Source organism: Desmodus rotundus, chromosome 2 (assembly GCF_022682495.2).
Source record: "Desmodus rotundus isolate HL8 chromosome 2, HLdesRot8A.1, whole genome shotgun sequence".
NCBI lineage: Eukaryota > Metazoa > Chordata > Mammalia > Chiroptera > Phyllostomidae > Desmodus > Desmodus rotundus.
Window position 1 is genome coordinate 170,892,000 of NC_071388.1, and position 24,673 is coordinate 170,916,672.

Genomic DNA, 24,673 nt, shown 5'->3' on the forward strand with positions numbered 1-24,673 from the left:
GTGGGGGAGTTTTAGCAAAAGCAAGCCTCATAGTGGCCTCGGTACAATGCAGGCCTGATTCCCCATGGGAGAACCTATCTGTGGGCATGGGTCCTGTGTGCCAGACCTTCTGGCCTTTCCACTGGCCTTTCTGAGTAGAAACTGGGCCCACGCCATGCAGAACAGTCTCCTATACTGAACTATCCCAAATACCTGTGATTACAATAGTTATTTATAAAATAATGTGAAACGTGATATTTACTCAAACTGCTACTTTGCATATAAAAACAGATAACTTCTATAAATTTGAAAATACAATATAACAGTAACAATATGAAAAGTTGGGTTCAGTGAAGTCTACATGGATCAGCATAGATGGTATTTCTTTTCTACAGTATTCCTAAGTTCCTAAGAGAATGATTTAACTTTATACATGTATTTCTGATCTCTAATGAAGCTCAGAGTTTTCTAATTAGTAGCTAAGGATAGCCTTAAAGTGGCTTCTCAGATTCCTTATCTTGATGGGGGGAAGTTATGATGTCGTTGCATTGATAAGGTCTAACTCAACGTGACCAACAATGTCTTTCTTGCCAACTCATAGCTGCTGAATTGCAAGCACTTCATTACAGACATAAAAACCTGGTCTGCCAACCTAAATGCTTTTCTTCCATTTTTATTATGAAAAAGCATATAGGATAATAAATGGGGCTTAATATATTTTATAATGACTGATATAGAAAAATAAAAACCAATAGTGAACATGAATGCTGAAAATAGGAAAAAATGTGAAAGATTTCTTGAAATGTTTACATGGTTTAAACTTATTTTTTCTAAATTATCAAATCTATGATGAGATCTAGTAGCCCCAAAGGGCTATCATCTCCCAGGATAGAAGTGTCCCCAGAAACCGACCTCTTACACATTTTTCTTTGCACTCTTGCAGACTTTCAAATCGATTCTCATTTCCTTCACATCCCCCATACATAAATTCTTCACACTGTCGAGTGAAAATATTGAAAAAAAATCTCTTCAGCAATGCTCTGCATGGGCCTTCATCTGCTTTATATGCACAATATGAATGTACAAGTTTCAGTGGTGGTAACTCAGCATCTACAAAATAAAACATAAAAACTATAACATATGATCCTCCATCAATGTGGTAATAATGTTCTTGGCTTCCTTTTTATTCCCTTTTTAATATATTCTAACTTTAAGGAAGGGTACAATAAACTAGGCTGAAATAAACCATAAAAATACATTTATAGCTATCAAAAAGGTAGTTAAGGTTCATAACTTCACCAAATGAGACAGGTTTTGTCAACTACTAAATTTTAATAATTATTAATAATCAACTATTATGGGAAAATGTAGAATAATGGTTGACTATTATTCAACTATGAAAAGAAAAGGTAATTTTTCCAGACTCTTGTTATTGTTTTCGTCTGTGCCAGGTGACTGACTGACATAGAGTGGAATAATAATTGTAAGGTAACTGATGTGCTGACGTTACAAATAAATAGAGACCTCTTTTTTAATTGAGCCATATTTAAAGGCAGTTGTTAATGGAAAATTCTTTGAATTCCCCTCCCTAACCCACAACTGTGACACTTTTTATGCACACACACAAAAATCTCTTTAAAAGCAACAGTGTATTCGTATTCATATATGTATGTATATATTATGCTGTATTAAACCATCCCCTAATTATGAAAATTTAAGGGTTTGATCTATCTACCTCATGGTAAATTCTTCTTACTTATCATGGTTCTTTCAATATGTCTAACAATTTTGAAAACAGTTAATACTTTCTATGTTTGCAAATATAATGAAGCAATTCTTCTGACTTTGAGTTACACTTTTATTTCCTAAGTATTCAGTCATTTCGTTTTAGTCACAGAAGAATTTCCTGTACTGGGGAGGGGTGATTTGTACATACAGAAAACTCAGCTAAAGTTTTTAAATTTGATTTTTATCAAGTCTGATAATAACAGAAGCCTAATTTAAAACAATTGCATTTGTTTATAGAATCTACCAGTTAAGACAGACACTGGAAATTGTGATTGGTACAAACACTAACTTGACAAACCAATTTGTCCTCTAGGGGGCAGCAGTATTATATCAAATTAAAACTAAGTATAAATGTTTTTAAAAGTTTTTCAATGCACAATACAATAATTTACTTTGAAGCAAGGAAACATGAATGCATGCAACTTTAACATTTTTACATAAAATAGGTTTGAAAGTGTGTTTGTGAAAGTATGATCATCTAGAAGGAAAGTCTGTTTTAAATTTCCTGTAGTTTCAAAACTGCATTTTTGAAAGAGAAAATATGTATGTCATAAAATTTGGACTAGATACTTTTATTAAATCTCTCCTACCCTTCATACATTTGTCCTACTAATCTTGAATTGATGTCAAGTACTAGCCATACTTAAGTAATGTTAAAACTATACAAAATATTATTAGCAGAAATATTACAATTAATTTTCTATATGAGTTATAAAATGATAAGTAGGCTTTGCAATCTTGGAATGGTTAAAATATAGCTTTATATGATAACTGGTAGTACTGTGCTGTTTGATTCACTTGACAGTTTATATGAACATATATGTAGCTTTTAATTTTTAAAAATCTGAGTATAATTTACTCACCATATCACACTTTTGATTAATTTGTTAACTGAATTGAATTTTATTTTAAATCAAAATAAATTGAACCAACAGAAATTATAGAACAATAAACATTCAGACCTAAATTTTAATAAGGCAGATAACAACAGATTTATTATAACACATGTATCTTTACCTACAAAAGATAGCTCCAACTTATATTGCCATATATATTCAGAAAAACTATTTCTTATAAGTCAATAATTTATATTAGGTTCCTTCTCATTAACAATACCTCTACTTCTACTCTTAATATATCTGATCATCATGCCAAATCTTTTATTTTACATTTTCTGTATTAAGGACATACTCACCCCAAGTACAACCTGCTATTTAGTACTTTTGCCATCAGGTGGCAGCAGTGCACCATAACAGTGAAACACTGTAGCCTAGTTGTGATACCAATAGTTTATACTATTTTTTTTCAACATTTTTTCATTGCTGTTCAAGTACAATTTTCTGCCCTTCCCCCCCAGCCCTCCCCACCTCCCTACGCTGTTTCCACCCCCTCCTTGTTATTGTCCGTGTGTCCTTTATAAATGTTCCTGCAAACCCTAACCCTTTCCCCCTATAGCCCCCTTTACTATTAATAATGGCAGCTAATGTTTACTGAGTGATTGCTATGCTTCAGACATTTTGTAATTATGTCACTTAATTATCACAACAAACTTATTAGTTAGGTATTATTAGCTCCATTTTAGAGATTATAAAATCACACTGAAGAAATAAGTTGTTCAATTCACGCCATAAGTGATGACTTTTGAATTACCCCATGTAGTTTTACAGTCCATTTCTCAGACATTCTTAATAACGAGTGATATTGTCACAGATCTGTGTGACCGAGACTTATAAAACGGCACTTTGATAAAGCAAATTCAAGCAAATTCATTTTAAAGAATCCAAAAAAGCTTTCAGTGATGAAAATAGGTGTTGATATTACACCAGTCTCATAAGAGAAACACTACGAATTAACTCTTAGGAATTATTAACTCATTATTCACCTTTCTATCTCAATGTATGTTTCTTACACGAATCCTGAATTTTCCACAGTGGGCCCGCACTTGAACTCAGTGACCCTGCGTGAGGAGTGGACCCAGTATGGTGCCTGTCCACCGAAAAGGGTGGGAATCCGTCTTGTTTTCATTTCTTACGGTGGAGAAATCTTTCGAAAGTCAACAACCTTGTGTTGACCACGTGTCAGACACTGTGCTGTCTCGCAGAACAGAGAGCAGTAAGCGTTTTAGGTGGCAGCTGTCCCCTTTGTATGTCGTGCAGACACCAAAGATTTACTCACACAAATACTCAAGAAGTTCAGGGTGCTCTGCAGGTGTACAGTGAGAGTCTTACCCTTGTCCGAAGGGGTCCGGGACAACTTTCCTGAGCCTTGACACTGAGACGAAGACAGTGTTGACAGTGACAAAGGTTGATCAAAGGTGGAGGGATTAGAACATACATACAGGGCAATGTCAGAAGAATTTAATGTGACGCGACCAAATAAATACAAATATGGTCTCTATATAACCTTTTTTGTGATTGAGTGTTTTACTTTACATCTCACCATCTGTGGATTATAATCTTACTCTCCTGTCCCCTGTCCTGAATGTTAGATGGAAGGCAGCTGATAACATTCGGGGACCCGCAGTGTTTGTGACTGTTCAAATGCTCGTTCTCTGGGATGTGTTTGGGAACCTAGAGCTTAAGGCGACTTTCTAGGATCTGTGTGTTTCTGTACTCGCTGATGAAAGATCACATTTCTCTGGGAACCAAGAGCATACACTTGTACTCTTCGCTTCCTCTGTGTCAGAAAATGAGGCAGATGTTTTCTGCAGTTGATATAAGAACCACAAGAATGTAATAAATTATATAGCTTATCTATAGATTAGGACACTGGAGTCAGGGAGTTTATACAACTCACCTAATTTTACAAAGCTGCTGTGTGGCAAACCACACATTCAATTAGGTCTGTCCGACTCCACGTCTTAGAAAAGACAACCTGACTTGCCCTAAATCTCTGCCAATCTCTCTCCCAGTCTAAGGGAATTTTTTTAAAGCTTATCACTACTGTTTTTAATATTATCATTTTTGTATTTTGGAAAAGTTAATTCTTTTTAAAAAGTTTTTTATGGCTGTTCACTTGTAATTGTATCCATTTCCCCCTATTGCTTTCCCCTACCATACCCACCCCCACCTCCCACATTCAACCCTTGCCCCCGGTTGTTTTGTCCATGGGTCCTTTATACATGTCCCTTGACTTGCCCCTGCCCCTTCTATTCCATTTCATCCTCCCTGCTGGGTGGACTGATTAAACATAATCTACTATTGACTTAGAAGAGGAGCAGTAAAATCTTGTATGTTTTTCTATAAAATGATAGTACCCCATTTCAATTAAATACTATAATTCTATAAAATGACAGCATGACCTTGGCATAATGTGATAAATGGTGTCACCAAAACTGAACTGATCCAGGTGTGGGATCATGTTATGACAAGGTGAATTAAAAACAAACCAGCCAAACTCAATAAGACTACACAGCTGGTCAGTTAAGTCGTCTTCAGGTCTAGCTTTAAAATAAAAACGTTTCTCTTATGCCACTGGGTTTGGTCCGGGTTTATCCAGAGATCTAAACTTTGGTCTAATTAGTGGTAGGTTAATTCTAGTTTCTTGTCTGACTGTGGCAACAATTTCAGGAAAGTCTTGCTTAATTGGCGTGCAATTTCTCAGTCTAATTGAGGGAGACTGGACTGGGGGAATATCGGGAACACCTGGACAGAATCCCCTTTGTCTTCCCAAGATGGGGTTGCTGAGTTTTTCCCTCGAGGGGCTTAGTTTACCCTCCACGTTCCTACTCTACCCAACCTCCAGAATATTAAATCCCTTTTGAGAAATGGACCAAATGAGGGATTGGAACCCATCTGAAGATGACCAGATTCCAACCAAATTCTATTTATTTTTTAGGTTTTATTTATTTATTTTTAGAGAGAGGGGAAGGGAAGGAGAAGGAGAGGGAGAAAAAAATCAATGTGTGGTTGCCCCTCATGCGCCCCCTAGTGGGGATCTGGTCCACAACCCAAGCGTGTGCCCTGATTGGAAATCAAACTGGTGACCCTTTGGTTCACAGGCCCGTGCTCAATCCACTGAGCTACACCAGCCAGGGCCAAATTCCCATTTTTGTAATGCACATTATGGCTTTCACTTTATTGAATAATGTCCCATCTTTTAAAATTTGTGTATATACACATATGTTTGTGTGTGTTTGTATGTATATATATATTTGGTGTCATATAACAATAAGCCTTTGTTTTTCATTTCTGGGTAGGATTTGAGTGACCCTGTTGATCCTAGCTGGGCTTGCTCTCACCTACTGGTTATCTGGGCTCATCTGGCCTTGGCCTGCGTGGGTGGCTGGGCTTCAGGCTGTGGGTCTGGCCACTGCAGATCTTCAGATCTGCCCCAAAGAAGGGATGCAGCATGTACCACCTGGTCACTTCTGCAAGCCTGGGTCTCCCATTTCCAAACCTAGATGAGCTCCCTTCCTCTGTGTATCAACAGCAACGCCCTGTGCAAGCCTCCATCTCTTCACTTAATACCTTGTACTGAGATAACCTGCCTACCCTCCCGTCTCCTGTGTGAAACTGAGATTCCTGAGAACCCGGGGTCAGTCTTCATTGCTTCCCTAGTACCTACCAGTTTCAGGCACAAGTATCTATTCAGTCTTTATCCAAGGAAAGTGCACTGAAGAAAATCACTTTAAACAGCTTTGAAAGTACACAATAAGAATGTTTTTATGGAAATTCTTTGTACCTTAAAAGCAAACCTACAAATACAAGCTATCACTCTGTTCATAAATGCTTACCATTACCAATGATGTGAGTTTTCCATCAGTTTACTAGTTTACCACAAAATATTATTTTAAGAAAAAAATAAGTCTATAATAATAATCACTTTACAGTCTTTCCTTTGTTCTGTTGTTTTACTGTTAATATTTTATTTTTGGATGTGTAGCTTTATGGAATTAGAACTGACTTCTGTCCATATCTTTTGGTGTCCTGCTTGACTAGATTCTCACATTGCACTCATCTGGGAATTTCTTACTTGGTGTGTAAAGGCAAAGAGAGAGAGAAAGAGACAGAGAGTGAGTGAGAGACAGACAATGGCTGAAACCTCCGATACCTGCAGTTCCTTTTCCTTCTCACACTTGTCCAGCCAAAGAATGACAATGAAGTTCACAGAGTTCTTTGTTGAGCATTTCGCTCCTACAATTTTCCAGAGATAACTCAATATTTAATGTTATGGGCTGGGGGAAAAGTCGTCCTTGCTAACGTGGCTTCTTTTTGTGGAGCAAGGTTTTGTTTGTTTGTTGTGACACATCACATCATATATATTTCCTAAGAAAAATGTCACTTTGACAAAAACTAATTTGCCTACACAATGGAAAAAAACTATATGAAATATTGGGATTACAATTGAGAGCTTTGACTAGTTTAAAAAGAAGAATGCTTCTAACATTTTACCTGGAATGTTAGAATATTCATCTTCCTCAGGATTAAGATCTTCTTCATCTTCCTCATCATTAAGAGGGAGAGAGGCACAAGTAAACAGCAGACATACAAAAATCCAAAAAATCAGCTTTATCTTCATTGTCCGAATCACCTCTGCAAACCAAACCCAGATACATCTAATAAATAATGAGTTAATGTGGAATCACCAATAGACTAGTAGGAATCATATGCATGCCTCCAAATATACATTTTTGACATCTAATGGGTGTTCTCATACATCTTTGTCCACAAATTCCATGAAATACACATTCAGTAAATACATCTAATAATTTTCAGGTACACATTCATTTTGCAACCTTAAAAATAGCAATTAAAATCACAATAATTAAGAGACATGGCTAATTGCTGGTCAACATAGCTAAGTAAGTATTATGATCCATTTTCATATGCAATTCTATTTGCCACATCTTCCTCACAGCTACTATTTTCTTTTCAGTTAGTAGTAATTATATTTTAATTTTCTTGCATTTTTCGAGTATTTTATTAATGCAACTTTCAATTCCTGATCTGTCTTTCCTTTTGGTCTGGTCCTTTTTTAAAAAAGAAACACCATGTAGGGAATGACTGTGGGAGCAGTGGGTGGGCTGGGTAGAGGATGGCAAAGGGGGGGAAATCGGGACAACTGTAATAGAATAACTAATAAAAAGAAGTTAATAAAGGAAAAATAAAAAGAAACATGTTTTCCAATTTTTTATTTTTGTTTCCTTTCAATACACTTGTTTTATTTTTAAAATAATTTGTTGTGGCGACATTGGTTCATAAAACCATACAGCTTTCCAGTGTATAACCGCTTTCCTAACCAAGTCCTCTGAGGTTACAAACCGAGATGCTGAAAAAGAAACGTCCAACATTCCAGCGGTCCCTCATCCCAGGTCTTCCACCCTCAATTTGGGGGCATATCTCATTCAAAAGTTTCCTAGAAAACTGACTTTCAGGGATAAACCAACACATCTACATTCTAAGGAAAACCGATTTCAGCAGCAGATGGATGTTTCCTGTTTCCAAATGATTTAAAGGCCATAACAAAAAGTAATGGTAAAGGGCCTTTGACTGTTTTTGACAGGCCATTTCTTCTGTGCGTTCGAAGGTGAACGGAAATGCGTGGTGCTCACCCAGCTCTGCAGGAAGGGAACGGGAAGGAGCGCGTGTGCATGCCAGCCTCTCTCCCCGCACAGCCGGGACGGGAAGAGCGTTCTCACCAGTGAACAAGTGCAGGACAGACGTTCCACCAAACAGGTCAGAGAACTCTCTGTTCGTGTGCCCAGTGAAACCGCTACAGTACACACCGTTATGGTGCGGGGAGTAATAAAGTGACACATGCCAGGTTGCTCTCAGCTTCATTGAAATCACTGTGAATGTATAACGTATACATTCATTTTTCTGCAACAGTTTGGAAATGTTAAGACATATTTGAATTTGAGCCAGAAGCAGTGTTATTATATCCCTTCTAAATTGTATCACAAACTACTTGAATACACAAATATACATGTATGTATGTGTGTGTGTGTATAAGATCCTACTACCTCAACTTCTAATCTTTATCTTAGTTTTGTAAAGTATTTTTCAGCGACTCTTCTGTTTCCATTGGGTTTTTTGAGATATATAACCTTGTTACGCTTTGAGGGTAAAACGCACGTGTTTCAATCCCAGGGCTTAGGGAGCAGGCTGCGATGGGGTGGCTGCTGAAGAACATGGTGAGCGCTCGGTGTCTAAATCCATTACGTTACTCTCTTTAAAAATGGTGGCCTAGAGTGTTGTTCAATTTTAGTAGTTTTAGACTTTCCTTGGTTGCAAGGATCCGAAGCCAGCTGGGACACCGTGGGTCAAAAGTTCGTAAGTCATTCATTGTAGAGAAGGTCGAACGATCCAGGACTAGAAAGGCAGGTTTGAAGCCGGACCTCAGAAATGTGTAGTGTCAGGGTCCTGACCCCCAGCGCTGCTGTTGCCCTCCTTAGACAATAATCTCTGAGACGACACGCAGCACGTGGTGGGTTGTGGGTGGTGGTTCTGGTCTTACTTCACACCATGATGACCTGCTTGAAACTAAGCTGACTTTGAAAACCATTGAGTAGATGTAACCAATAGGTCAGTATCTCAGCATCCACCAGTTTAACAGTATAATCGGTGTATTTTACCTACTGTTTGACTTATATTTTCCTACTTTAACACTTATTGACCACATTTTTTCTACAGAAACACAGTTTTTAGTATTTTGCTGACTTTCTGTCTGATTGATATGTTATCACCCAAACAACTATAGCATCACTTGCAAAGGTACTTGCAAAAACTTTCATTTAAACTTTATAACTGTTCAATAATACAACTCTTATGTGTTATGTAAAGTTTTCTAACACAGAAGTCAGCTTAATGAAGTTCATGGATAGCACAGGAATGGTGATTAATCATTGACTTGGTATATGTATAATACCAGTGTCTTAATAGGTTAAACCTACAGTCAGTGCAATTTTGTACCTGGTTTCTTTCAAACATCTCACTCAAAAAACCATTTGTTACGTGAGACATATCAAGATAAGTTGAGACAGTTCAGTCAAAAATGCTCTAGGCATTTATTTAAATGTATCTTCCATGGAAAATCAGTTTATTTTAAAGAAAATTTAACAGATGGATTGTCAGTGTCTTCTTCAAAAATCCAAGTTGAAGCAGATTGTCCATTATCGTCCTTTTTAAACCAAGTATAATGTTTGCACCATGAAAAATAGGTGGTCACACGGGTTCTTGGGCTGGGCACCTGTCTTTGATGAATTGGCTTCAAAGTCTCTTGCTAAATACATGCATTTCCAAACTTATATGACAAAGGACTATATTCCCATAATATATTTTTGGAACATATCTTGAGAAATAATGTTATAGATACGGAGAACTCAGTAGATTGTCTGAACCAAAAACACATGTAAAAAAGTGTGATGTGAGTCGTGCTTTAATAAATTCCAGGGTTTGTGAAAAGACGTTGAGAAGGCAAAATTATAAATGGAATTAACAGCTAGTATGTCTCAGAGGACCAGACTGAAATTATGAATAAGGGCCATCAGTGGAACTATAAGAAAAGGACAACTGTGAGAGACCTTTAGAATTCAGTGTGGATAAAATTGAGTAGTTGAGTAGATACCGGATATGAAGGACAGAGGATTCAAATACATCTGAAGTGATTGAATTGGTGTGCTAGTCACACAAATAGGTAAATTAATATAAGTATTAATTGTTTTGCATATAGGAATACATCCAGTTCTGGAAGGTTACATTAGACATTACAAATGTACCTGTAAAAAAGCAGTTGAAGACACAAAGCAGGAACTGAGATATGTGTTGTTGTATCATTATCATTGTGAGATAAGATAATTTCTCCAAGGAAAGGGTATCCTTTAAGTTATTTCTAGCTTTCCTTTGAACTTCACTTCCTGTCATTCTTTCCAAAGCTACTCAGCTTTCTGGGCACTGCCCCCTAATCCCTGGCTCTATTAAAACTGCTGATCCTGGAACCAACTCTACTCATTTTAGATCTAGTACTTTGAAATTGCGATTTCCTATTAACTGGAGCATAATAGGAAACACTCTATTGCGGAAACACTCTTCTACAAGATGTTGGAAGGGAAGGCTCCTTTCTTCTGGTCAGAACCCTTGCCAGATGCCCTGTTGTCCAAAAGACCTTTGAGCACCATTTTTTAAAAATGTCACCAGCAGTTCCTCTGTCATTATCTATCCCAGTAACCTGGCTTTTCTTCAAAACTTTTAACATCTTTTTAGTATGGAGTTATAAGAGGTCTCTATATATTATGAATTAGTTCTTTTTGTTGTTGTTCAGTGAATTAGTTCTTTGCCAAAAAATATACCATAAAGATTTTTTTATCCAGGTCTGTGGCTTATCTTTTCATTTTCATACAAGTATCTTTTGATGAGCATACATTTTTAATTTTTATAGTTTTGTTTTCAAAAATGCAAAGCTCTTAGTATATCCATCCTTGGAGCTGTACAACCATTGCCAGAACCAATTTTAGAACATTTTCCTTACTCCAGAGGAAATTCCCCACCCTTTCACATACCACCTCCCACACGATTTCTCCTTTCCCAAGTGCCTAGGAAGCCAATAATCTACTTCCTGTCTCTATGTATTGCCTAATTGTGGACATTCATATAAGTAGAATAATACAATATATGACCTCTTGCATCTGGCTCCTTTCATTTGGCTTACTGTTTTCAAGGTGTATCCCTGCTGCAGCACATATGGGCACCTTATTTCTTCTTGTTGCTGAAAAGTGATATATTGTATAGATATACCACTATTTACCTATCCATTCATTACTTTATGAGCATTTGTGCTTTTTCTACTTTTTTATTATTATCACTAATAAATATAAATGCTGCTATAAACATTTGTGTTCAAGTTTTTGGAACATAAGTTTTCATTATTTTTGGGTATATATATCTAGGAGTAGAATTGTTAGATCATGTGCTAATTTTCTTTAGTCATTTGAGGAACTGTCAGACTAGTTTCCAAAACAGCTACACGGTTTTACATTCCTACCAGCAATGTCTTGCTTTGCATTTTTGAATAGCACTGATTGCCAAATATGTATTTATTTACTTACATGTTTATTGTCTACATAACTAAATATTTTCTATTTTTAGTGTAGATATTTTATAATATTGACAATTTTATGTTCAACACTAAAATAATGACGGACAAGTAATACTTGATGAATATATTAAGAGAAGCTTTGACAGTTCACATTAGATGGCAGTACCGACCTCTGGACATATCCCTGCAGTTTTATTTATTCTTACCGACCCCACCAAAATTTAATAGATTAGAAGCAAATACGATGGAATGGCCATCCACCCACACTTTTTTGTAACTGCACCGTTTGTTTTGCTTATTTCACTATTCTAGTGGTATGAAATATTTCAGTTCAAATTTTGTTTAAAAGAAAATGTAACACAAATGTAGTAGATTTCATATTTATAAATTTTTTGCTTAACTGATAGGTATTTTCCAGATCAAAGAAAGAAGACAATGGTGATTGCTGAAATCCAATCAGAACAGATGGCACGAGTATAGGAGAGATGACTGAAAAAAGATGAAATTAGCATATAGGTAATTAGTTAAGAAAATGTATTTTTTGCTTTGTGGGTACCATGAGGCTTCTATATGGCAACATGTACCCATAAAAAAAGCAAAACCAAAGTAAATACATAAAAGATAAAGACAAAGAAATGCAAGTACACCACTAAAGAAAGTCATCAAACCACAGAGAATAAGTAAAGGAAGGGAAAAAGGAACCACAAAAACAGCCAGTAAACAATTAATAAAATGGCAATATGCACATACCTATCAATATTTAGTTTAACTTTAAATGGACTAAAATTTTCCAATCAAAAGAAAGGGTTTCTGAATGGATAGAAAAGCCAGTGCCATCTACATGCTGCCTCTGAAAGACTCACTTTAAATGTAAGGATGGCCCAGACGGAAAGTGAAGGAATAGGAAAAGATATTCTATGCCAATGGAAACAAAAAGAAAGCTAAATTCACAACAAAGAAAAGAGATTTTAAAACAAAAATTGTAACAGACAAAGATGAGTGTTTCGTAATGACAAGAGGATCAATCAAACAAGAGGATTTATAACATTTATAAATACTTCTACATCCAACATGGGAACCCCTACATATGTAAAGCAAATATTAACAGACCTAGAAGGAGAAAGAGACAGAAATACAATAGTAGTAGAGGTTTTTCATATCCTACTGACATCAATGAATACATCATCCAGACAGAAGTCAATAAGGAAACGTCAACACCAAACAACATATTAGAATAGAGAACTTAACAGATACATACAGAACATTTCATTCAAAAGGAACAGAACATATTCTCAAGGGCACATGGAACATTTACTAGAACAGATCAATGTTAGGCTACAAAATGTCTCAATAAATTTAAGAGGATTAAAATCATATCAAGCATCTTTTCCAAACACAAAAGTATGAAACAAGAAATTAATTGCATGCAGAAAACTGGAAAATTAGAATGTATGTAAAGATTAAACAACATGCTACTGAGCAGCCAGTGGGTCAAAGGAGAAATCAAAAAATAAAAAGTACATTGAGCCAAAAGAAAATGGCCATGAAACATATCAAAATTGGGGAATGCAACAAAACCAGGTCTTAAAAGATCATAATGATAATGCCTTTCTCAAGGAACAAGAAAACTCTCAAATAAACAACTTTATACCCCAAGGAACTAGAAAAAACAGTTCCCAAGTTTAATAGCAGAAAGGAAATAACAAAGATTAGAGAAGAAATAAATGAAATAGAGACAAAAGGCAGTAGAGATCAATGATACTAAGAGCTAGTTCTTTGAAAAGGTAAGTAAAATGATAGGCCTTTAGCTATATTCACCAAAAAAAGAGAGAGAGAGGGAGGATTCAAATAAATAAAAACAAAAATAAAAGATATGTTATTAACTGATGCCACAGAAATATAGAGGATAATAAAACTGCTGTGAATAATTATATGGAAACATATAAATTCGTAGAAGAAAATCAACCTACCAAGACTGAATCATGGTGAAATAGAATATCTGAGCAGAACAATTATTAGTAAGAACATGGTATCAGTACTCATAAACCTCCCAACAAGCAAAAGTCCAGAACCAGATGACTTCACTGGTGAATTTTATCAAACATTCAAAGAAGAATTAATACCAACATTGCTCAAATTTTCCAAAAACATGGAAGAGAAAGGAACTCTCCCAAACCTATTTTATGAAGCCAACATCACCCTGATATAAAAACTAGACAAGGACAACATAAGAAAGAAAACCACAGGTCAATATTCCTATCACTACAGATGCAAAATTCAACAAAATACTGACAAACTGAATTCAACCATATATTAAAAATGTACAGTATAATCAAGTGGGGTTTATTCTAGAAATGTAAGGATGCTTCAATCTCCACAAATCAGTTGATGTGATACACCACATTAACAAAATAAAGGATAAAAATCATATATATGATCATCTCAATGGATGCACACAAATTATTTTAAAAAATTTAACATGCATTTATGAAAAAACTCTCAACAAAATGAGTATAGAGGGAACATATTTTAACACAAAAATGGCTGGCGAACCCACAGCTAACATCATACCCAATGGTGAAGAGCTGAAAGCATTTCCTCTAAGAGCGGAAACAATGCAAGGATGCTCAATCTTGTTACTTCTATTCAACATAATATTGGAAGGACTAGCCAGAGCAATTAGGTAAGAAAAAGAACTAAATGGCATCCAAAATAGAAAGGAAGAAGTAAATGTTCATAACTTGCAGATGACATATTATATATAGAAAACCCTAAAAACTTTCAAAACCCAGTAAGAACAAATAAACAAATTCAGTCAAGTTGTAAGATACAAAATCAATGCACAAAATCTGTTGCACTTTTGTACACTAATAATAAAGTAACAGGAAGAAATAAAAAAAGTGATTCCACTTATAATTTAATCAAAAATAACATATCTAGAAATAAACTTAAGCAAGGATATGAAAGGATATTGAAAACTACAAGATATTAATAAAAGAAACTGAAGAAGACACAATAAATGTCAAGATAATTCTGTGCTTGTTCATTGGAAGAATCAGTATTGTTAAAATGTACATAATACGCAAAGCAATCTGTAGGTTCGATGCAATTCTAATACATTCTAATGTCATTTAAAAATGCAACAAATAATCATACAATTTGTGTGGAATGACAAAAATCTCCAATAACTAAAACAATCTTGAGAAAGAAGAACAAAGCTGAAGCAGTCATGCTCCCTGATTTCAAACAATAGTACAAATCTATGGTAATTAAAACAGCATAATTTTTGCATAAAAATGGACACAGAGATTGATAACACAGAATGGAGAGTCCAGAAATAAAGCCACACATGTGTGGTCTATTAATTCATAGTAAAGGAGCCAAGAATAAGCCATGGGGAATGGACAGTTTCTTTATGTGGGAAAAACTGGGCAGCCACATGTAAAAGAATGGAACTGGACCACTGTCTTACACCATACACAAAAATCAACTAAAAATGGATTTAAGACTTCAACATAAGACCTAAAACCATAATCCTCTTAGAAGAAGACCTAAGTAGGAACCTCTTGGTAATGATTCTTTGAAGCTGACACCAAAAGTGAAAGCAATAAAAGCAAAACTAAATAAGTGGGACTATATCATACTACACAGCTTCTGCACAACAAAGGAAACCGTAGACAAAATGAAAAGATACCCTACTGGATGGGAGAAAATATTTGCAAATTGTCTATTTGAAAAGGAGTTAATATTCAAAAACACATAAAGAACTCAAACAATTGAATCGCCAAATTACAAACAGTCTGATTAGAAAATGGGCAGAAGATTCAAATAAACATTTTTCCAAAGAAGACATACATGTGGCCAACAGGTACATGAAATGATGCTCAATATCATTAATCATCAGGGAAATGCAAATCAAAACTACAGATTATCGCTGCACACCTGTAGAATGGCTATTGTCAAAAACACAAGAAATAGTAAGAGTTGACAAGGATATGGAGGAAAGGGAACCCTTGTGCACTGTTGGTGGGGATGTAAACTGGTACAGCCACTATGGAAAACAGTATGGAAATTACACAAAAATTTAAAAATATGACTACCATGTTATCCAGTATTTCCATTTTTGAGTATTTATCTAAAGAAAATAAAAACACTAATTCAAAAAGCTTTATGTGCTCCCATGTTCATAGCAGCATTATTTATAATAACCAAGATATGAAAACAACCTAAGTGTCCATTGATAGAAGGATGAATAAAAAACATGTGTGTGTAGATGTACACACACACACACACACACACATGACATTCTGCTAAGTCAAATTAATCAGACAGGGAAAGATAAATGTTATATGATCTCACTAATATATGAAATAAAATAAATAAACTCATAGATTCAAAGAACAGATTGGTGATTACCAGAGGCAGGGAGTTGGGGTGGGGGAAATGGGTGGAAAGGGTATAAATTTATTTTTAAAAATATGTGTTTAATATAGTTTATGGATAGGTTGAGGTTAGGAAGAATTTGGAATATGCTTGAAAACTAAAGTTAACAAAGATTATTTTCTCCTAGAAAATTTTGTGTTTAAGCCTGGAGTTGAGATTAGAGAAAGTCTGTTCGTTGGGAGAGTTGTTTTTCTCTAATTGGTATTTGGCAGGGTTAATTATATGACCATGTTTTGATAACTATGAAGGCAAGAAGGAAGGAGGTCTAACAGGATGCAAATTGCCTATCAAGCATTATTAAGAAATTTCCAGAAAAATATTTTTTGCAATTTCACCATTTATTTATGATATTAATATTCTCAAAAGAATTTTTGAAAGAAAGAGAAGTCCTCTGTATAAATCTACAAAGTGAGGAGCCAACATTGAAAACGGGATCCAAGTCCATTGGGGCCAAAATGTTTTTGTAATTTGACTTTGGTGTCTGGAAATGAGAGAACAGCTCCAAGGAATGGCAATGGATATTGATGAGGCTAAGGACTTCTGACAGGATTCAAAGAGCAAAAAGGGTCACAGATTTTGGAAAAGATGAATAGTAGGCTAGAAATATAGCATTAGATTTCTAGTACCTCATTTTGGAAATACATGATACGAGTTGTAGACAGTTACTGATCTGTCATTAGTTGTGGGGTACATTTTCCTTACTTCATCACCTTTAAATTAATCTGTGAAATCACATATTGTGTTTATGTATATATGATCAGCCTGGTGCTTATATAGTTTCAACTTCCTAGTTCAGATTTTCTTTATCACATATTGTTGCAACTTTTAAAAAGTGTTACTATGGATCTCTAAGCAAATAAGTACTTTACCATGTCTAGAAGAAAGAAATTTCATTTTGGCTGCATCTATTTATGGTGTACTAGTGAAAAACAGGAGAGACAAAAACCTGACCCCCAGGAAATGAGAGGAAATGTAACTTGAAGAATAATTCCAATTTTCTGCTCAGCAGTGGCTAATGCTATTCTCTCAGTGTTGACTACTTCCATCAACTCAATTGGCTGATCAGTAGGGTGCCTGCTCTCTGACCACTGCAACCTGCAGCCTGTTTTTACCTTTCACCTATGTGCTTTCTTGGCTGTTTCTCATTTTGGGTGAGTTTGCAGCACTGTAATACCAAGGATAATGAATGAAGAAAGAAAACATTAGAATAAAACTATAATGGAAGGAAGGAGACAAAAAAGCCTTTAGGGACTTTAATAGTTATATCCATATTCTTTTATATTTTGAAGATTACTTTTATAAGTAGTAATCTTCAAAATATAAAAGAATATGTATATTCTTTTATGTATATTCTATAAGCATTTTATTTTGGCATCAGGATTATTTTCTATGACAGTAAAATTTTAAAAATTCCAATTAATAAATGGGTGAAGGTCCTGAATAGACATTTCTCCAAAAAGCACATACAGATGGCCAAAGGACATAAGAAAAGCTGCTTAACATTACTAACGATCAGAGAGATGCAACTTAAACCACAGTGAGAGATCACCTCACACCTGTCAGAATGACTATTATAAGTAAATCAACAAACCACAAGTGTTGGCAAGAATGTGGAGAAGAAGGAACCCTCCAGCACTCTTGGTGGAAATACAGATAGGTGTAGCCACTGTGGAAAGCAGTGTGGAGTTACCTCAGAAATGGAACTGCCTTACGACTCAGCAATTCTACTTCTGGGAATATATCCAAAGAAACCCAAACACTGATTCAAAAGAGTATATGCTCCCCTATGTTCATTGTAGCATTAACTACAATAGCCGCAATTTGAAAGCAGCCCAAGCGTCCATCAGTGGATAAGTGGATAAAAAAGGTGTGGTTCATTTACACAACAGAATACTACTGAGCCTTAAAAAAAGAAGAAAGTTTTACCCTTTGCAACAGCATGGACAGACCTGGAGAGCATTACGCTAAGTGAAATAAGCCAGTCAGAGAAAGACAAGCACCATAAGATTTTACTCGTATATGAAATCAAATGAACAAAATAAACTACCAAACAAAGAAGAAACAGACTCACAGAGAAGGAGCAGACTGACATCTGTTGGAGGGGAAATAGGTGAAACAGGGTCTGTTATTTCACCTATTTCACCTAAATAGGTGAAACAGGGTCTGTTATGTGGGGCTGGGTTAAATAGGTGAAGGGATTAAGCAAAAACAAACAACACTCATAGATGCAGACTTCAGTATGGTGATTATCAGCGGAAAAGGGGTGAGGGGGGAAAGCAGAGGTTGCAGGCTGGTAAGTGATGATAGAAAGAGACTTGAATTGGGTGCTCAACCCACAGTACAATACGCAGACGCTGTATTGTAGAATCATATGCCTGAAACCTATGTAATCTCGTTAACCAATGTCACCCCAGTGAATTCAATAAAAAAGAAAGAAACAACTAAAATTAAGATGAAATATTATGAGGTTCTGGCTACATGGTATACATAGCACATTTATTTTAAGAAATTACATGGGAAGTACAAAGTACAAAGATATATAATTATAAAACATCGTTTCTTGTAATGACCGTTTTTGAAGTGGTTTCTTATCTAGTAGGTTACTGTGTCTTGACCTAGTGCTATGCAGCCCATTGAGCAGGAACACTAAATTGCTGTTAGACATACATGATTTTTTTTCATGTATGCTTGAAAATAAATCAACGGCATATGCTTATGGCTAACAAGTGACAGGTAGGACTAGATCCTGGACTTTTTTCAAAGCATCCTTAAAGTAAGCAAGATTTATGGACTAGAGATCAAATCCAATTCAGGAAAATATAGTTAAGTAGGTTAATTATGTGTCATTCTATATTCATTTCTCTTTGAAATATTGCCAGTATTGTCACTTAAAGAAGACGATTATTCCCTGGCTGGTGTGACTCAGTGGACTGAGTGCTGGTCTGCAAACCAAAATCTTGCCAGTTTGATTCCCAGTCAGGGCACATGCCTAGGTTTTGTGCTAGGTCCCCAGTAGAGGTCACATCAGAGGCAACCACACAGGATATGTCTCTCCCTCTCTCTCTTTCCCTTCTTCTCTCTCTAAAAATAAATAAATAAAATGTCTTTAAAAAAGGAAGATTATTAGCAATATAATCAAATGAGCTACAGGATAAAAATGGGATTTTCTGGCTGGTTAATCCTACAAGAACTAGTTAATAACTAAAATCATTTTTTAACATGACCATCACTATAATTTTGATTCACTGAGTTGCCAAAATCTATCCCTAGTATAAAGTCTATACTTGTTTAATGATTATATTTATTACTGTATCAATATTTCCACATCACTTTATCCATTTCTAGATCTATGGGAAGTTCATTTTTGGCCCCAACCCCTAGCTAAGCATATCAGAGAAGAGCACCTGAGCATAGGACCCAGCAGGTCACCCAGCCGTCAACACGTGAATGAATAGATTAGAACCAGGCTACTACACAAGGGAAACTCTTTAATAGAGGAACTTGAAAACCTGTTTTCTCTTTTTTCCCAAACTTTAGAGGAAATAGAAACCACATGTATACACACACACCCCTAAATATTGGCTGAAGGCCCAAAATAAAAAGAGGAAATTCCTATTTTATTAAAGCCCCACTTCAAACATGTCATTATAATCAGCTCTTGAATTATCTGGGATTAAGTTTCATATTGTAGAGTAAGTCTTTGTTTAGATTTTCTCTCTAGATGCCTACTTTTAAGCCATTTTTCTTATGGTGGGGTGAAATAACAGTTTGTTATGTTAATAACAATAAATCATAATTCAAATAGCAATTACATTAATGGACACTCATTATTATTTTTCTTCGCGTTTGTATCTCACACTCACCCTAAAATAATGCTGTTTTCCTCATTCGATAGAGGACATAGAGATCCAAAATGATAGAATAACTTCTCCGAGGAAACAGGTTGTAAGCGGCAGTATAGGTGCTACCCTGAAGGAAATGCCTTCAATCATTGTTTTATACTGTCAGATTTTTTTAAAGTGTTGGCAAAGACAATTTAAATATTAGTAAAAATTATACTTATTCATTAATTTGAGGATTGGTCGCTGTGATTTGCTGTCACAAAAACGGTAAGTAAAGGTATGAAAAAGGCAGTACAGATCTGAGTAAGGCAACCACCATCTGACAATGGAATTGTGTTCTCAACCATGTTGGTAGGGTAAGTTTTCTTGAACTGTGAGCATACAATGCTATAAATGAAGTTTATGTTGATAGGCCAGATAATACAAAAAATGAATTTAAAAAAAGAACAAAGGATCATCAAATGCTAAAAATCGGCAACCTTTAATGATTTAGTCCAGGTTTAAGGTTTGGCATGAAGGATGAATTAGACCCCCTGGAGGTGGTTTTTCTTTGCTTTCACTTCAAACCAGCTGAGAAGACTTACATTGGATCTTCACTAGGTAATGATAAAAACGATTTTGTGTATAAAGTTCCTAGGAGCTGTCTTGGTCTACTAGGGCTACCATAACAAAATACCACGGGCTGGGTGGCTTAAGCAACAGAGATTTATTTCCTGCAGTTCTGGAATCTGGGAACTCCAAGACCAAGGGGCTGGCTGGTCAAGTTCCCCGTGAGAGCTCCCTTCTTCGCTTGCAGGCACCCCTTATCTCTGTCTTTCCTTTGTATGGACACACATATATAAATCTCTCTCTTCCTCTTCTCATAGACCTCTAGTCCTCTCAAATTAGGACATCACCCTTATGACCTAATTTAACCTTAATTACTTCCCAGAAGCCCTGTCCAAATACAATTACACTGGGGGTTGTGGCTTCTACAGATGAATTTTGGGGTAGATGTGATTCAGTCCATAATAGGGCTTTTTTTTTTTTTTAAAGAAAGTGCCTCTAAACTTGTTTAGTAAATTTGTCTAAGGAAAAAGGCCCCCTCCTTTTATCAGGCTGCGGGAGAAGATGTATGAGGTCCGGAATGTACTTTTTATATGTAAGCCAGTTATTTCCTTTCTGTGCAGCTACAGACTTTCATCTTCTGTTTCTTGATGGACTATCAAGCCTGGGGCAGGGCTGGCTGTTGCCTACAACATTCCTGTAGGAAATGCAGAAATCACGTGAATAAGAAGGACATCTGGGGTGCTGTTCTCCCAAATTAAGTGTTTTTGGTTTTATTCCTAAAATAGTGCATCTGTTCTGAAAAACAATATTTGTTCTCTATAAATCTCCTCTAAGAAGAAAAGTCTTTTTTAAGTTCACACCAAGAAGAAAAAGACTTGGCAGGTAAAGTAGACCCTCACTGCCTCAGCCCTTCTGTCCTGCAGCTCCCCAACTGCAGTCATCCATCACATGTTAGCGAGCAGAAGGCTCTGCCCTGTGCGTCCGTCTTCTAAGCTGAAATTCAGGGATAATTTTCTCTCAGCTCGTTTGTTGCATGGGCTAACTATGAAACAACTGGACAGTTTTATATTAAAATTACAGAGTCTTTTTGTAATTTTGAAGAGTAAAGTTTGTAGAAAAAGACTGTGAAGGCTTGGATGTGAAGTGTGTAGCATTTGCTGCGAGACTTTAGGAAAAGAGTGGTCATTATCGCTATTATGGAAAAGATGTAGAAACAGTCTTAACTGCAGCATGGACTCATGCTCTGACTCAGCCACACAAATGCTATGGGAACACTGCTTCTACAGCAAATCTCTGCTCAAATGGCGTTTGCTCAGAGTTCTTTTTTTCAAGGTTTTATTTTTTTATTTTTAGAGAGAGGGGAAGAGAGGCAGAGAAACATCGATGTGCAAGAAAAACACTGATCGATTGTCTTGTACATGCCCCAACCAGGGACCAAAATCGCAATGCAGACATGTGGCCTGACTGGGAATCAAACCTGTGACCTTTCATTTTGTAGGACGATGCCCAAACAACTGAGTCACACCTGTCAGGGCTTAGAGGCCTTCCTATTGCACCTGAAAAAAAAAAATAGCTCCGCGATTATGTTCTACTTTGCTCACATTTCTGTTTGTAATTACTGCACTTATTCCTATGTAACACAATACATGTTTCCTTGTTTACTATCTGTCTTTTCTGTCCTTAAATGCAGAAAACAGTTCTGTTCCATCTGGTATCTAACAGGAACTCAATAAATATTTGTGGCACAATCAATGAATTAAGGAATCTATAAAAACTATTTTTCACAAATGTAGAAAGGCACTGGAGGGATTCAAAACAAATGTATAAACAGAAATTATTTGAAGCCACATGAATGAAAGTGAACATAATAGACCTCAATTATAACTTACTCCTCCATTAGAGAAGACAATAAATATTCACCTAATTATTGATTCCTTTTCCCATCCTCACTTCTTAGGAAACCTGCTAATATTTTCTACTTGTAAAACTGCTCCTGAAACTTCTGTCAAATGGACAATGATGGAGTCACACTAGCATCTGTCCCAGACTGACTTGCCTGGCTTGACATGGGTAGACACCTGCATGGGGGCCGGGCAGGTGCTGTTCTACAGAGAGGGGTGAGGTGCAGACCTCCATGGAGGGCCAACACTACTCTTGTTCTCTTTCAAAATGGTTTAAGGACTAAAAATAGATGAAATGGAGCAAATAAATATGTTAATATTCCAAATGGAGGGCAAGGCACCATGGTAAAATTACATGAAAAGAATGGATAAAGGAAAGAATAAGAATGATGTAGTTTGAATATCAGTATGGTGCTTTCTAGTTGTTAACTAGAAAAAAGTGTTAAACATCTTTGAGATTTAAGATTTTTATTTGTTAAATGAGGATTATATACAATAATCTACTGGCGTTGATGATGACTAAGATACTATGTGTAAATCACACAGCAGATAGAGATCAACTAAGCAACAATTGGTGTTCATGCAGAATAATATACTTTAACGAGGGAAGATGCATTAGGTCAATAAGATAAGGGATGTACCTGTGTCATTTCTTTCAACTTTTAAAACTGTTGTTTCAGTCACCTTTTAATGCAACAATCATTCTCTGTCAGTTTTCGCTGAGAGTAGGTGAGTTGACTATGTTCATAATTCAATTCTCAGGGATAGATAGCCTGTGCCCAGTTAAGGAATAAGTTTATAAATAATAAACTCTTCATTAATCCACATAATATGATGAGTCCATTTTTTTACAGTGATTGTTTTAGACATTTTTACATGATAAAGCTCTGGCCAATGAGATTAAAGAGGAAATATGCTATCTTCCAGGGTTGGGGATGGGGTACTTTTAAGAGATTTTATTTTTTAGAAGCGCCCTGAGCTAAAGATGACCTGCTATGAATGAAGGAAATAAAATAATGGAGGAAACCTGCATTTGTGTTAAATTAACCAGTCTTGAAGCTTCCTCCCTCTGTACGTTGCATAATGTGGGATGAATTACCCCGTTATTTAAGCCACTTGTGCTATGACTTTGTCCCACCTCCCACAGCCACATGCAACTCAGCTGAGTTATTTTGCTCTTTCTGTTTAAACTGGTTATTGACCAATGCTTTTCAACATTTTTAATTCGAGGATGCTTGAAGGATGGGAAAATAGCACTACAACGCTCACCCCCCCATTTTTATCATTAAAATGGTTTTTAAAAATTATTTTATTGTTGTTCAATTGCAGTTCTCTGCATTTACCTCCCACCACTCCCTCCCCAACCCAGCCATCCCCACTTTGATCCCACCCCACCTTGTGTTTGTCCATGTGTCCTTTATAGTTGTTCCTGAAAATCCTTTTCACCTTTGCCTCATTATCGCCTCCCAGCTCCCCTCTAGTTACTGTCAGATTGTTCTTAATTTCAATGTCTCTGGTTATGTTTTGCTTGCTTCTTTGTTTTGTCAATTAAGTTCCAGTTAAAGGTGAGATCATATGGTATTTGTTCCTCTCTGTCTGGCTTATTTCACTTAGCATAATGCTAAACAATGCCTGAAGTTCTGATATGAAAAAGAGTCAGATTTTTAGATTTTTAAAAATTATATCAAATATAAAGATAAAATATGGGAAAAATGAAGCAAAAACATTTTGTATCTGATAAGTAAATTAATATTAGAAACATGAGCTGATTTAAAAATAAAATCAAAAGAACAAAAACGAAGAACAAACCTCCCAAACCAATGCAGACTGTTGACTCTAATCAGGTTCACTAAAAGATTGGCCAACCCACTAGGGAATCTTCTATTAGATTTGGCTCTTGGTTCAGGAAGTCATAATTTTGGAGAATTGCACAATGTAAAATTTCCTAGTTTTAGTTACTAAGTCAAATCATAACACATATCTGTATTTTAGATTGTGACAATTTCATTGATAAAATGTTACTGTATAGTTTTTAGATAGAAAAGTAGATGTCAGGTATGATTTTATAAAGCAGGGAAGGTTCCTCTAGGAATATAATATGTTACAAACTGTTCTCTGTGTAGGCCTCACTTCTTA

The 24,673-nt window shown here is 35.9% G+C and overlaps 1 protein-coding gene across 1 annotated transcript in view; it reads right to left on the reverse strand.

The window, feature by feature from the left end:
• The window catches only part of LOC112305841 (tissue factor pathway inhibitor), a 43,935-nt gene that overhangs the window by 13,657 nt on the left and 5,605 nt on the right, over positions 1-24,673 (reverse strand). The window contains exons 2-3 of the mRNA XM_045196243.3: positions 7,161-7,301; positions 892-1,089 (exon numbers count right to left, since the gene is read on the reverse strand). Of these exons, the coding sequence (XP_045052178.2) occupies positions 892-1,089; positions 7,161-7,287 (325 nt within the window). The 5' untranslated portion in view covers positions 7,288-7,301. The remainder of the gene's footprint in view (positions 1-891; positions 1,090-7,160; positions 7,302-24,673) is intronic.